General features: G+C 47.2%; 1 protein-coding gene across 1 annotated transcript; it reads right to left on the bottom strand.

Moving 5' to 3' along the window:
* Positions 1 to 210: 210 nt before the first annotated feature.
* Positions 211 to 14,329, bottom strand: LOC148811540 (uncharacterized). The gene is made up of 2 exons (XM_088908752.1): positions 13,929 to 14,329; positions 211 to 5,374 (listed from the first exon to the last, which is right to left on the bottom strand). Exons 1-2 carry the CDS (start codon positions 14,221 to 14,223, stop codon positions 3,264 to 3,266), a joined length of 2,406 nt encoding a protein of 801 aa, XP_088764878.1. The 5' UTR covers positions 14,224 to 14,329; the 3' UTR covers positions 211 to 3,263.
* Positions 14,330 to 14,826: the final 497 nt, after the last annotated feature.

Raw genomic sequence — 14,826 nt, 5'->3', positions numbered from 1 at the left:
CTGGGATCAATTCAGTACTAGCTACCAAATAAAAAAAAGGTCAGAATGCTGTTGTAGTGTGCTCTCATGAGGCACCAGTTCTGTAGGGGTTTGGGCATTTACTGGGACAATAATTAATTGTGGCAGTAAATCGCAAAATGATTCTTTTAATGGCCTTAGAATCCAACCATGCGGTATAACTCAAACAACGCACACACACAGGTACTAATACACTAAAATACATTTATTAATACATAGAAGGTGCATGTAAATCTAACAGATCTTATCGTGAGGGTAAGCAGAAAACAAAAGGTATATATTCATTCAGTTACAAAGAGTTACACATATCAAGAGGACATACATTCAGTATATCATTCATTTAGACCGTTTCTTGAATGAACTTGGTTACAACTTCTACATTAGATACTCAAAACAAGTACATAACTCTTAGGAATTAAATTGATATCAACTGGTTGGGATAACAATTGAATTCTCGAGCAGTAATGCAGTGAAGTTGAATACTCATCCAATCTCTGGGGATTCAGATCTCCCCCGGACAAAGAAACAGTTGCAGGCTTGTTGCTGTCCAATCCGTGCTCTCTGGCTAGGTGCCAAGCGGTGCTCGGTGCGGCTGGAGAGATTCCTGCTGCGCTGCTCTCTGAAGACCGGCTAGTTAGTGTTGGCTTTAACTAGCAAAGTTTGTGCACAGGAGAAAACTGACTGTGGGTCCCAGCTGGTCAGGAAGAAGAACGGTTCGTTCCTGATGAAACGCTAGTTCTGAATACTGATTCAGCTGTCCACAGTTCCGACCTGTTCACGAGGCCTGCTGCTGGTGCTAACCTCGGGTGGATCCTCTGGTTACGCGCTGGCAACCTCCGCTCTAGACTCTTAGAACAAGGAAAGTTCTGGCACTCGGACACACTGGCCGTTACATGGTGGTCCTGGCTGAGTCTCAGGATGGTCAGGAGGCGTGCTGCGAGAATGTCCTGCACTTCCCAACTGTTCTGGCCTGCGGGCCGTCCTGTCCTGGAATCATTCACACCCCTGGAATTGTTCTTTTTGGAATTCTTCTTCAGGCCCTCTGTGTTGCCTGTTTTTACCTGGAGGAACTTCAGGTCGTTCATTGGCTGAAAGTTTAATGGGCATCAGAGACCCACGTGGGTTACTCGGCCCTACCAGTTCCTGATTGGTTGATCAAGGTGAGATGTGAGTAACTCACCCCTGACACTTAGGAATGCAGTCCAGATGTCCATCTGGCACTCCCTAGACAGATAGGCGCCAATGGATGACCATTGATCATGATAGCCAGGCTTAGCTAAGTGCATCCCCATTTGGGAGCTGTCCCTTATCAAAGAAACCTTAAATCAGCCTGCATGAATAGCTTATCTGTGGCTGCACCACAGAGATGAAGAGAGAGATGGGGCCTCACTGGCAAGAGAGCGCAAAACTTAATTCCTGTATTTTAATAAGCCTTGCCGCTACAGGTGTAACAGTAATAGTATCATGAAATCTTTATTCCTCCCTGCAGTCTCACTCTCTAACAATGTAAAATAAATGCATTATGACATTATCCATAAACAAATATTTCTGGTAGTAGCTGATACATTAATGCTGCACACTGGTATCTTTCCGGGAGTGAATAGGATGTGCATATAAACTGTGCATCATGTGATACCTGTCAGTTACACCTTCAACAGGCTGACAGGGTTAGCTTGAGAATACCAGCAGAGTTAGAAGATGAGTGTTAGTTGTTGTGAAGCAGGGTTATGGAGTGGTGTAGCTTCTTCTACACTCTGTTGTGTTAAATCCTGCTTGACCTTAAAATGCCTTTTGTCTTGTGTTTTTGTGTGTGTGAATTACCTGAGTCAGGGTAGTGTCAGCAGGGTCTTGTCACAGTAGATGAGTGTATATACAGTGCCTTCAGAAAGTATTCACCCAGTGGAATTTTGTTGCATTTTGTTCCCATTACACCTCCACATTTTAACATTTTTTCCTCGTTTTAAGAACACTAAATTCAACACATTTATGAATCAAAAATATTTTTTATTCAAGAACATTTGTTTTTCAAAATGAAAGATTTACATTTCTCATTTACAAAAGTATTGTATTACAAGAGATTGTTTGTGTCTGCAGTTTCTCCCATTTCAGCCAAAAAGCTCTGCAACTCTGTCAGTGTTGGAGCTGGCCACTTTTGGTCACTTTTCTGACAATCACCATTCTTGTCCGGTTGCTCAATTTGGTAGGAGGGCCTGATCTTAGTAGTGTCTGGGTTTTGCCATGTTTTTTCTATTTAGTTACAATGGGATTTAACGGTGCTCCTAGGAAGGTTCAAAACTTTGCCAATCTTTTTATAACCTTCTCCAGTTTTTTTTCCTCCTAACAACTTCATCTCAAAGTTCCAAAGGTAGCTCCTTGGTCTTCATGACAGCAGGACTGATCTGATCTGCTGTTTCAGTGAGACCTCACAGTCAGTGATATCTATTGTGCAATCAAGCAATTGAACACCGGTGAATTTGAAATGAACACAGGTGTACCTTGTTAATGTATTTAGTGTGATCTCTCAAGATAATTGACCCAAATTAGGTTGTTGAAACAAAGGGAGTGAATACTTATCAATTAAGTAATTTTCCATTTTTATTTTTAATAGATGTCTTCAGAATTATAAATACTTAATTTCATTTGAACATTATAAAGAATTGCTTCTACAGGAGTGGAGAAAAACATTTAAATATGATTTAATTTGACTTTGCAACACAGCAGAATGAGAAATAAACAATGGGGTGTGAGTACTTTCTGAAGGCACTGTATATATAGCTTGTCCTGTCTGCAGTTGCATTGAAAAAAAAATTGAAGTATTACTAACGGTGCCAAAATAGATTTTCTTATTAAAAGAGATTCATACAGTATCTTATTCTTTATTATTTACCCTTTATTGCATAAATATTTCTTGTATTTGATATATATGCTCTCTTATCCACATAAATTAAACTCTGTGACAAGAACTATTTCTGTTTTAGTCAACTGTAAATAAGAGTATAGTCAAAATTTAACTGACCAGACGAACTCAAAATTGGGTGACTACAAAGTGACTATGACTAATAGACATTTTGGGAACAAGTAAAGGTTTGTTCCATGCTGAAAAGAGAAGAAAATAAATGTCTCGGCTGTGGAGCCTTCTTCGGATGTCACATGCTGACGCACCTACCCACTTGAACTAAAGACATTTTAGTTGACTTGACTTAGACTATGATTAAATAAAAAACCTGGTGACTAAATTGGTTTTTTTAAGTCACCTGACTGGAACTCTTCCCACACTGACTGTAGCTGAATGGTCTGTCTCCTGTGTGAATGCGCTGGTGCTTTTTTAAGTCATGCGATTGAATAAAACTCTTCCCACACTGACTGCAGATAAACGGTCTCTCTCCTGTGTGAATGCGCTGGTGGGCTTTTAAGCTACGTGACTGACTAAAACTCTTCCCACACTGACTGCAGCTGAATGGTCTCTCTCCTGTGTGAATGCGCTGGTGCTTTTTTAAGTCATGCGATTGAATAAAACTCTTCCCACACTGACTGCAGCTGAACAGTCTCTCTTCTGTGTGAATGCGCTGGTGGGCTATTAAGCTACTTGACTGACTAAAACTCTTCCCACACTGACCACAGCTGAATGGTCTCTCTCCTGTGTGAATGCGCTGGTGGGTTATTAAGCTACTTGACCGACTAAAACTCTTTCCACACTGACTGCAGCTGAACGGTCTCTCTCCTGTGTGAATGCGCTGGTGTGATTGTAAGTGGCTTTTCTGACTAAAACTCTTCCCACACTGACTGCAACTGAATGCTCTCTCTCCTGTGTGAATGCGCCGGTGGGCTATTAAGCTACTTGACTGACTAAAACTCTTCCCACACTGACTGCAGCTGAATGGTCTCTCTCCTGTGTGAATGCGCTGGTGGGTTATTAAATTACTTGACTGACTAAAAGTCTTCCCACACTGACTACAGGTGAACAGTCTCTCTCCTGTGTGAATGCGCTGGTGGGTTATTAAGTTACATGACCAACTAAAACTCTTCCCACACTGACTGCAGCAGAATGGTCTCTCTCCTGTGTGAATGTGCTGGTGGGATTTTAAGGCATGTGACTGACTAAAACTCTTCCCACACTGACTGCAGCTGAATGGTGCCTCTCCTGTGTGAATGCGCTGGTGGGTTATTAAATTACTTGACTGTCTAAAAGTCTTCCCACACTGACTGCAGCTGAACGGTCTCTCTCCTGTGTGAATGTGCTGATGTTGTTTTAAGAGCTGCAAGTGACTAAAACTCTTCCCACAATGACTACATCTGAAAGGTCTCTCTCCCGTGTGAATACGCTGGTGTCTTTTAAAGTCACTTGACTGAATAAAACTCTTCCCACACTGACTGCAGCTGAATGGTCTCTCTCCCGTTTGAAGGTGCTGGTCGGGTTTTGATTTGCTAGACTGACAGAAACGCTGCTCCTCTCTGTGCCATAATGGCAGTTTGTCCACTCCATCTGAGCAAGGCCTTGAGTGATTCTTCCTCATTCTCTGATTGTACTGGGGTCTCTTATTCTGCCAATGCTCCATGGAATGGTCTTGCTCCGTGTGCTGAGATTTGTTTTCTCCACCATGTCCTTCAGTGTGCTGCTCAGCAGTGTGAATCATCCGGGGCTCCTTCTCCAGCTCTCTGAGACTAAAACTGTCTAGTTCATTCAGTTGTTCTCCTCTTTGCCCAAGAACAGACCTACTCTCCAGTTCATTAAAACTTTTAACAATTTTCTCAGTAACCAGATTAGTAAACCTGTGTGTAAAGCCATCAGATACTAAGGGATCATATGATTGTTTGAGTCTCTGCAATGACAGTCTCTCCACTTGAACAGAACAAGGCCTAATTATCAAGCCCTGTAGGAGCTGCTGTTGCTCCTCCCTGTACTGACTCCTCTCTGTGTGCTGTGACTCAGTACTGTTCTCTTCACCAGGTACATCAGTCTGCTGCTCTGCAGCGTCAATCAACTTGGACTTCATGTCCTGTTCTGTAAGATTTAAAACATCCAGTTCTTCACTGTGCTCTCGTACAGAGACACAGCCCAGTTCATTACAACCTTGTGTAATATTGTTCGAGTCCAGATTATTAATCTTATCTATAAAATCATCACATACTAAGAGCCCAGGTGTCTCACTCTCAGGCTCTGTCTTCATCATGGTCACAGAGTCCAGATCCTCGACACTCTGTCTGCTCTCTGTGTGCTGCTCACTGAGTGTCTCTTTCCCTTCTGCGACAGTGAGCTCTCTCTCCTGCACCAAACTGGAGCCCCACTCCTCCTCACTGTGCTGCTGTTCAAGAGGAGCCATGTCCCCAGCATCAGAGAGAGCACTGGTCTCTGTGCCTGTAAATACAGGAAAAGAAAACAATAACTTTATAATAATAATAAACTTTATTTTATATAGCACCTTTAAAGGTGGCTTCTCAAAGCACTTTACAGAAGGCCAACAACAAAAAAGACACAATATAAGCATGATGAGAATATAGTTAGACGAGTCAGTAGATGGTGGTACTAAGTCCAGTAGGAGCAGAGGGGTAAAGAACAGATAAATAAAGGCTCTTCTGAAGAAGAAGGTTTTGAGTCTGGATTTGAAGAAGCTTAGAGAAAGTGACTCTGATATCCTTGGGGAGAAAGTTCTAGAGCTTGGGGCAAAACAGGAGAAGGCCATGTCACCCATAGAGTGTAGAAGGACTGGGGGACAAATAGTTGAACACAATTAGAAGAGTGAAGGTTGTGAGGTGGGGAGTAGGGCGATAACTCAGACAGGTACTGAGGTGCCAAGCCATAGAGAGCCTTATAGGTAAGCAGGAGGATTGTTAAGCATCACAAAACTTGACAGGAAGCCAGTGCAAGGACTCCAGGATAGGAGTAATGTGAATACTTGCACTAGACAAACTGGAAATTACAGCATATTAACACTGCACTGACAGAGATGGGTAAATACAGACACACTGACTGGACACTGCAGCATATTAGCACTGCACTGAAAGGGGTTAATATAGACATGCTGACTGGACACTACAGTACATTAACACTGCACTAAGAGAGGGGTTCATACAGACACACTGACTGGACACTACAGTACTTTAACACTGCACTGAGACGGAGGCATTTATACAGCCATGGACTGCTCAGAGAAGGGGGGTAAATACAGACAGACTGACAGACAGGACACTACAGTACATTAGCACTGCACTGAGAGAGAGCGGTTAATACAGACACACTGACTGGACACTACAGAACATTAACACTGCACTGAGTGACAGGTTAATACAGACATGCTGACTGGACACTACAGTACATTAACACTGCATTGAGAAAGAGAGGGATTAATACAGACACACTGACTGCATATTATAGTACTTTAAAACTGCACGGAGAGAGGTAGGTTAATACATAGACACTGACTGGACACTACAGTACATTAACACTACACTGAGACAGAGAGGGGTTAATACAAACACACTGACTGGACACTCCAGTATATTAACACTGCACTGAGAGAGAGAGGGGTTGATTCACACACACTGACTGCACACTACAATATATTAACACTGCACTGAGAGAGAGGGGTTAATACAGACACACTGACTGGACACTACAGTACATTAACACTGCACTGAGAGAGAGGGGTTAATACAGACACACTGACTGGACACTACAGTACATTAACACTGCACTGAGAGAGAGGGGGGTTAATACATACATACTGACTGGACACTACAGCACATTAACACTACACTGAGAGACAGTGTTCAATCAATCTTTATTGACAGAAAAAATAAAGAAAGTATGAATCTTGATTCTTAGGACCCCACCTTAAAAATTATTAAAATAAAATCATAATTGGAATATTAATTTTTTATTCACAATCCTGCACGTTTCCAAAACACCAATGCTTTTCAAATGTTCCACAGTCATTATGAGATAATATAAAACATATATTTTAACGACATCCTGCTCTTCACCAACCCTTCAAACATCCTCACCAAGTCTACAGACCCGGAACCAGAGATCTTATTTTTCAGAGTCTTGTAGATGGTGAGTTTGGCCTGGCCCAGTAGAAAGTTGGCGAGGAGGGTCTGAGTTTTTTGTTTTTTCGTATGACCCACCCCGAACATGAAAATAATGTAATTGAAGGCCAGGCCAAGGTTGATGAAGAGCCAAATCAACACGGCAAACATGGGCGACAGGTGGGGGCAGGCACTGTAGTAGTGGAACACCGTCTCCCTCTGAGCGCAGAAGGGACAGGCCCCTTTTGTTGAGGGGAAATCTGTAGAGGCTACCCCAGGCAGGCCGGACACCATCTGGCACCCCCAGACGAGCCCTCCAGGGAGTGTCAGGGAGTGCAGACAGCTGGGCTTGGTGTCTAGATGTTACAACTAGTCTATATAGACACTTCCCCCCAACACCAGCCAGAGACCTCTCCTCTGAAGCAAGGGACTCAAGGAGAGATCCTGTCGGCCCGGGACTGAGTGCAGGAGACACTAGCAGACCAGGGAAAGGAGGCTGTGTGGTTGGAAGGTGGCGTTCCTCAAACAGATCCTGGACTAGCAGCATCTCCTCAAGAGGCAGAGCAGAGCAGAGCAAAGCTGAGTAAGAAACCCGTCCACACACCGCCGCGAGTGTAGTCCCAGAGCGTCACATGCCCACTCCATGCTGCGCCAGCAGTCCTGATCCACGTCAAGCAGGTGGTGGAGTTGTGTGACATTGGCGCGGACCAGTCTGCTGGTAAAGTCCAAGGAGCGGCCCAGTTCTGTGTCCATTCACGGATTGTGTACTAGTGGCTCTCAGAGTGTCCAGTATAGACTGGGCCGCTCCTCCTCTCTCCGCACGTGCAGATGCCGCCAGGCTTTCAGGAGACTACGCTGGAAAGGCTGCAGTGGAGACAGGTCAACCCTGCTGGTGTCCATCAGGAAGAGAACAGAGTCGATCCCGAAGTGTCCTGCTAGACGCAACAGGGTGAAGGTCAGCTCCTTCCAGGACAGCGAGGCCGGGCCATACAGCAGCTTCTGTACTGCCTGCATACGAAAGGCGTCCACCCGGCTCCGGATGTCAACGAGTCCTTGTCCTCCGTCCTCTCTGGGCAAATAGAGGACACCCCTCCACAGCCAGTGCAGTCCATCCCAGAAGAAGTCGAGAAGCGTGGCCTGCAGCTCCTCGATCAGTCCAGCTGCTGGCTCCAGGCACAGCAGGCAATGCCACAACATTGAAGCCACCAGGGTGTTGACAATCAGAACCCGGCCTTTGTAGGAGATCTGGGAGAGCAGCCAGCGCCAGCGGTCCAGCCGACCTTTCACTTTTTCGAGGAGCCCCTCCCAGTTCTTCCTCACACTGGCCTTGTCCCCCAGGTACAACCCCAGGTATTTGAGTCCTCCTCTGGTCCAGCTGAACCTCTCTGGCAAGACTGGGGGACCCGTCTCGCTCCACTCTCCCAGGAGTAGGGCGCTACTCTTGGCCCAGTTTACTTTGGCTGATGATAGCCACTGGAAATCATTCAAAGTTGTCTGTAGCGCCCTGACATCCTGTTCTCCTCCGACCACGACCATGATGTCATCAGCGTATGCCAACATCTTGACAGTAGAATTGGGGCAGCCCGGGATGGACAGCCCCTTGATGACCCGGCGCAGCTGATGTAGCAGAGGTTCAATGGCAAGGGAGTAGAGCATTCCTGAGAGTGCACAGCCCTGCCTGACTCCCCTCTGCACTGGAAACGGAGCACTCAGCCCTCTGTTGACCTTTAGCACACTGAAGATGTCACTGTACAGCACCTGAATCATGGCAACAAAGACAGAGCTGAATCCGAAAAACCTCATGGTTCTCCACAAATACTGATGTTCAACCCTATCAAAGGCCTTTTCCTGGTCTAACGAAATGAGACCAGTATCTAAACCCAATAGTCTGGAGGTGGCCACAACATCTCAAATCAGAAATATATTATCAAAGATTGTCCTTCTGGGTACACAGTACGATTGTTCGGACTGCACCACTGATCCCAGCACCACCCTCAGCCTGTTGGCCAGAGCTTTGGACAGGATTTTATAATCCACACACAGCAGGGCAACAGGTCTCCAGTTCTTAATGTCACACAGGTCCCCTTTCTTAGGCAGCAGGGTGACAACAGCTCTCCTGCAGCTCAGTGGCAGGTCCCCGTGCTCCAGACTTTCCGAGAACACATCCAGCAGGTCAGGTCCCAGCACGGCCCAGAAGGCACAGTAGAATTTGGCCGGCAAGCCATCAAGGCCAGGGGTCATACCATTACTCAAGACACTGAGTGCAGTGGAGAGCTCCTCCAGGGATAGAGGCCTCTCCGGCCATGCCCCCTCCTCTTCGGGGACCTGTGGAAGGTCTTCAAGGAACCTGCGTGTGCAGACCAAGTCCTCACTTGCCTCGCTGGAGAAGAGTGTCTTGTAGAACTGCATGGTCCTCTCCTGGATCTGCCCAGCCTCGTGCAGCTCCTGCCCTGTCTCCGAGCGCAGGCAGAGGTTCTGCCTGCTCTGGCCCGGTTTCTTCTCTAGGCCAAAGAAGTAGCGAGTCGGGGCGTCTACCTGTGATGCACTCTGAACCCTAGATTTTATTAGAGCTCCCTGTACTTTTGTGTCCAGAAGGCCAATGAGTGATTCTTTTTGAGTGTGGAGGTTATCAATTAGCCTCCTGTCTGCACAACACTCCAGAGCCTGGTGGAGCTCCAGAATGTCTCTCTCCAGAGCCTTCATGGACTCACGGATACCTCTCGTGACAATTCCAGTGTACTGCTGGTGGAACTGGCGAATCTGCACCTTCCCAGTATCCCACTACTGCCTCAGGGAGACAAAGTGGGCTTTCTGACTCCTCCACTGCTACCAGAAGAACACGAGGCAGTCACAGAAGTGAGCATCGTCAAGCAGTTGGGTATTAAAGTGCCAGTAGGCACTGCGGGACCTCACTGATGGGACGACGACTGTGCAGATGGTGAGACAGTTGTCCGACAGGCCCACTGGACAGATGGGAGTACTGCTTGACGATGCTGTAATGATGTTTACGGCAGTAGATGCGGTCAAGCCTGGCCAGAGAGAGGGTGTTCCCTCAGACCTGGGCCCAGGTGTACTGCCTCGTGTCCCCATGACATCTCCTCCAGATGTCAGTGAGGTCAGATTTGACAAGGATCCTGCGCAGCTCCCTGGCCGACAGGCCATGTGGCTCTCCGTGATTCCTGCATAATTCCTGTCCAGTGTGCTGCTCTCTGTGCAGTTAAAATCATCCCCCAGGAAGACCAGCTCTTCAGGCTGGCAGGTCACCAGCGCATTTTCAAGCTCCCTGAAGAAGGTGACCCTCTCTCCGCCGTCTGTGGATGCGTAAATGTTAATAAAAACAAAGGTTTTCTTCCTGTAAACTACTCGCATGAGTCAAAGGCGACCTTTCACAACCTCATGGACGGCGATAGAGAGGGGCTTGAACCCCACAGAGAACAGCACCGTGATCCCCGCGCTCACAGGGGACCCATGATTGTACACAATGTCCCCCTGCCACTCCCGCTGCCAGGCAATGATGTTGGAGCTGTCGGTGTGGGTCTCCTGCAGGAACGTCACCTGCAGGCTGTTTTCTTTGATGACCTCCAACACCGCAGCTCGCTTCAAAGCCCTCCGGCACCCATTGGTGTTCAAACTCCCTATTCTAATGCCGCCCATGTTTGCGGAAAAGAAAAAAAGAAACAACATAAAACACAAACAGACACATAGCACGCAGACGGATAGTGATGTGATGTAAGAGACGGGACTCATTCGTGCTGAGGTGCATTCCGCGGTCCTGCCCTGATCTTACCCAATAAGCTCTTCAGGCACCATCTCTCTTGATCGCTGAAGTCATTCGCACCTGAGCCTTTTCAGATGGTGGGTCGCGGAGAGGACAAAGAGCTCAGTGTCGGGAAAAAAGTCCTCGACCACAGTTCCCCTCTTACCTTTAGTCTTCTCTAAGAACTCCCTGATGCTCTGGAAACTGTAGCCTACTCTGCAGCTCTGCCGGGCCGAGGAGCCCGAGGCGAGAGAGGAGTCTGGGAAGCCGCCCTCGTCATCGTTGCTCCCGGACTCCGAGGAGCTCCGGGCGGCGGCGGCGAGGACACTCCAGCGCGTCCTTACTCTCCCAGTGTCGGAGTCACTCGCGGCCCCTGGGCCGGCGACAGAGCCGCCCTCCACCGAGCTCTCTGTGCTGTGCTTTTTCTGCACCGCACTCTGCATAGATTTTTTCGTGCGCTTTCTCCACGGTGTCTTAAAACCATTGTCTATTTTTCTGGATGTTAATTAATTTCCTCCCCACACTGTGTCTACAGTTTTCGCTGCCACTTGTGACGAGTTTTCCTCCGTCGGTGTCACTGCCTGCTCTCTCTCCCTGACTCTCCTGAGCAGCGGGGCTCTGCAGCTCCCCTGCTCCGCCAGCGCTCGTATCTTGCTCCCCGGTGTGGGGAGCTCCCATCTGAGGGCTGAGGTGGTCCACTCTTTGCTATCTGTTCTCCTGCATGGGACACCACCAGCTCGGGCTCACCTGCCCCCTCCAGCGATCTCCTCTCCTGCACCCCGGCCGTGGGCTCTGCCTCCCTGCTGCCTCCCTGCACTGCTCCACTCCCCGCTGCCTGACACTGTCTCCTGGCCTCCTGGCAATTCTTCACCACATGCCCCTCGCTCCCGCACCTGAAGCACTTCGTCAATTCCAAAGTCACGAATACAACATAATCACAGGTGTCAATCCGAAATTTAAGATCCACATTGATCTCTTCCATGGGGTTTTTTTAAGATCACGTAGACTTGTCTTCGGAAAGAGATGACATGCTTCAGTTGAAGTCCCCTGCAGCCCAGAGGGACCCTCCTGATCGGAGAGACCACCTGTCCGTAACAGGACAGCTCCCTCTACAGCAGCTCGTTTCTCATGAACGGAGGCACATTGGAGAGGGTGATCTTCCGAGCTGGGGCTGTGAACGGCAGCACCGGGGTGAAGGTGCCGTCCAGGACAACCCACTTTACCACCAGGGCATTTGCCAGATCAATAGATTGCAGGAAAATAACTATCCCTCCACTCATGCGGGAAGCGGACTTGATGTTCCTGCAGCCCACAACCATCCCAACCGCAAGAACGCACCTCTCCAGCGGTTCATACAGACACACTGACTGGACGCTACAGTACATTAACACTGCACTGAGAGAGGTTCATACAGGCACACTGACTGGAAACTCCAGTACATTAACACTACACTGCAATCAGAGAAAGGGGTTAATACAGACACACTGACTGACTGGACACTACAGTGCATTAACACTGCACTGAGAGAGAGGGGGGTTAATACAGACACACTGACTGGACACTACAGTACATTAACACTGCACTGAGAGAGAGGGGTGAATACAGACACACTGACTGGACACTACAGTACTTTAACACTGCACTGAAAAAGGGGTTAATACAGACATGCTGACTGGACACTACAGTACATCAACACTGCACTGAGGGGGGGGGGGTTAATACAGACACACTGACTGAACACTACAGTACATCAACACTGCACTGAGAGGGGGGGGGTTAATACAGACACAGTGACTGGACACTACAGTACATTAACAATGCACTGAGAGGGGAGGGGGGGTTAATACAGACACACTGACTGGACACTACAGTACATTAACACTACACTGAGACAGAGAGGGTTTAATATAGACACACTGACTGGACACTACAGTACATTAACACTGCACTGAGAGAGAGAGGGGTTGATTCACACACACTGACTGGACACTACAGTACATTAACACTACACTGAGACAGAGAGGGTTTAATATAGACACACTGACTGGATACTACAGTACATTAACACTGTACTGAGACAGAGAGGGGTTGATTCACACACACTGACTGGACACTACAGTACATGAACACTGCACTGAGAGAGAGAGGGCTTGATACAGACACACTGACTAGACACTACAGTACATTAACACTGCACAGAGAGAGAGGGGGGTTAATACAGACACACTGACTGGACACTCCAGTACATTAACACTGCACTGAGAGAGAGAGGGGTTAATACAGACACACTGACTGGACACTACAGTACATTAACACTACACTGAGACAGAGAGGGTTTAATAAAGACACACTGACTGGACACTACAGTACATTAACACTGCACTGAGAGAGAGAGGGGGGTTAATACAGACACACTGACTGGACACTACAGTACATGAACACTGCACTGAGGGGGGGGGGGGGTTAATACAGACACACTGTCTGGACACTACAGTACATGAACACTGCACTGAGAGAGAGGGGGCTTGATACAGACACACTGACTAGACACTACAGTACATTACCACTGCACTGAGGGGGGGGGGGGGTTAATACAGACACACTGACTGGACACTACAGTACATTAACACTGCAGAGAGAGAGGGGGGTTAATACAGACACACTGACTGGACACTCCAGTACATTAACACTGCACTGAGAGAGAGAGGGGTGAATACAGACACACTGACTGGACACTACAGTACATTAACACTACACTGAGACAGAGAGGGTTTAATAAAGACATACTGACTAGACACTACAGTACATTAACACTTTATACAAACAAGGACAAACTGGAAATTACAGCATATTAACACTGCACTGACAGAGAGGGGTAAATACAGCCATACTGACTGGACACTCCAGTACATTAACACTGCACTGAGAGAGGGGTTAATACAGACATACTTACTTCACAGTACGGTACATAAACAATGCACTAAGAGAGAGAGGGATTAATACAGATATAGTGGATTAATATTCCAGAGGAGTTAATACAGACACAGACCTCACCAGTGAGGAAGTTATAGACACTGGTTTTAAACACACACACATACTCTGACTTCATACACGTCACCACACTGACCTGACAACAGTTTCATGTCCATTTCTTCTTTTATTTCTGCAGTGACTTCACAGGGAAGCGTCTGGGTACCCTGATCTCCTCTTGCTCCCGAATCCTCCTCCCACAGCTGCAATCTCCACTTCAAGCTCTCGTTTTCCTTCTTCAGCTGCGCCATTTCACTCCCGACAATGTCCTGCACACACTGTGTGATTTTAAACACGGCCCGTCTCACCAGGACCTGGGAGACGCTGCGGAGTTTGTTTTCAAACTCGTTCTGAGTCAGACATCCTGTTTCCAAAAACTTCTGACACTTCATACACGATCGATTTGAGCAAAACGTGCATGAACGAGTCAAGCTGGATTTCCAGATTTAACAAGTACTCCGCCATCCTTCTTCAGAGTCGATCAGAAACAAAGGCTGACTTGCGATGTTTAAACAGAACAGCTTCTTTATTTCTATTCTTCACAGATTCTGTTGTCAGGGCTGTGCTCTGTTCAAGCATAAACACAGCTGACAAGATGCTACGTTTTCAGAAACTGAAGTTATTAAAAAAAACAACTTTCTTCTTTATAGAAAGAAAATCATTCAAGCACCCACAGCTATGTTGTGTAGCGCCGTGTGATGACGTCATTCGTTAGCGCGGCCGCGACTTCAAAACAATCGAGAAGCGGAGCTGAGAAAGAGGAGTTTCTGCAGCCTGATATAAACTTAACTGCACCTCCTAGCGCCACCTAGTCAAGAGGAGTGAATCACCTGCGACTTGCGCCGTTCGTAAGTGTGAATTTTGTGAAACGGAACATATTTACTGTTTTGCCCTTCCACAACGAAAACGTCTCCCTTTGCAGGTTTTTGGTTAAAGAAAAAAAATGCTGTCATATTCTTCCCAGCTGGCAGTATTTATTCTGCAACATAAGCAAG

This window comes from Atractosteus spatula, assembly GCF_055471065.1.
Source record: "Atractosteus spatula isolate fAtrSpa1 chromosome 10 unlocalized genomic scaffold, fAtrSpa1.hap1 SUPER_10_unloc_9, whole genome shotgun sequence".
Classification (NCBI taxonomy): Eukaryota; Metazoa; Chordata; class Actinopteri; order Semionotiformes; family Lepisosteidae; genus Atractosteus; species Atractosteus spatula.
This window is presented reverse-complemented; position numbering and strand designations above follow the sequence as displayed.

What these genes read in the sequence shown, in the direction of transcription:
- LOC148811540 (XM_088908752.1), bottom strand. Translation starts at nt 14,223, where the DNA reads ATGAAGTGTCAGAAGTTTTTGGAAACAGGATGTCTGACTCAGAACGAG. An exon ending in GGACATGAAACTGTTGTCAG is followed by an intron (nt 5,375 to 13,928) that starts GTCAGTGTGGTG and finishes CTGTATTTACAG; the next exon opens with GCACAGAGACCAGTGCTCTC.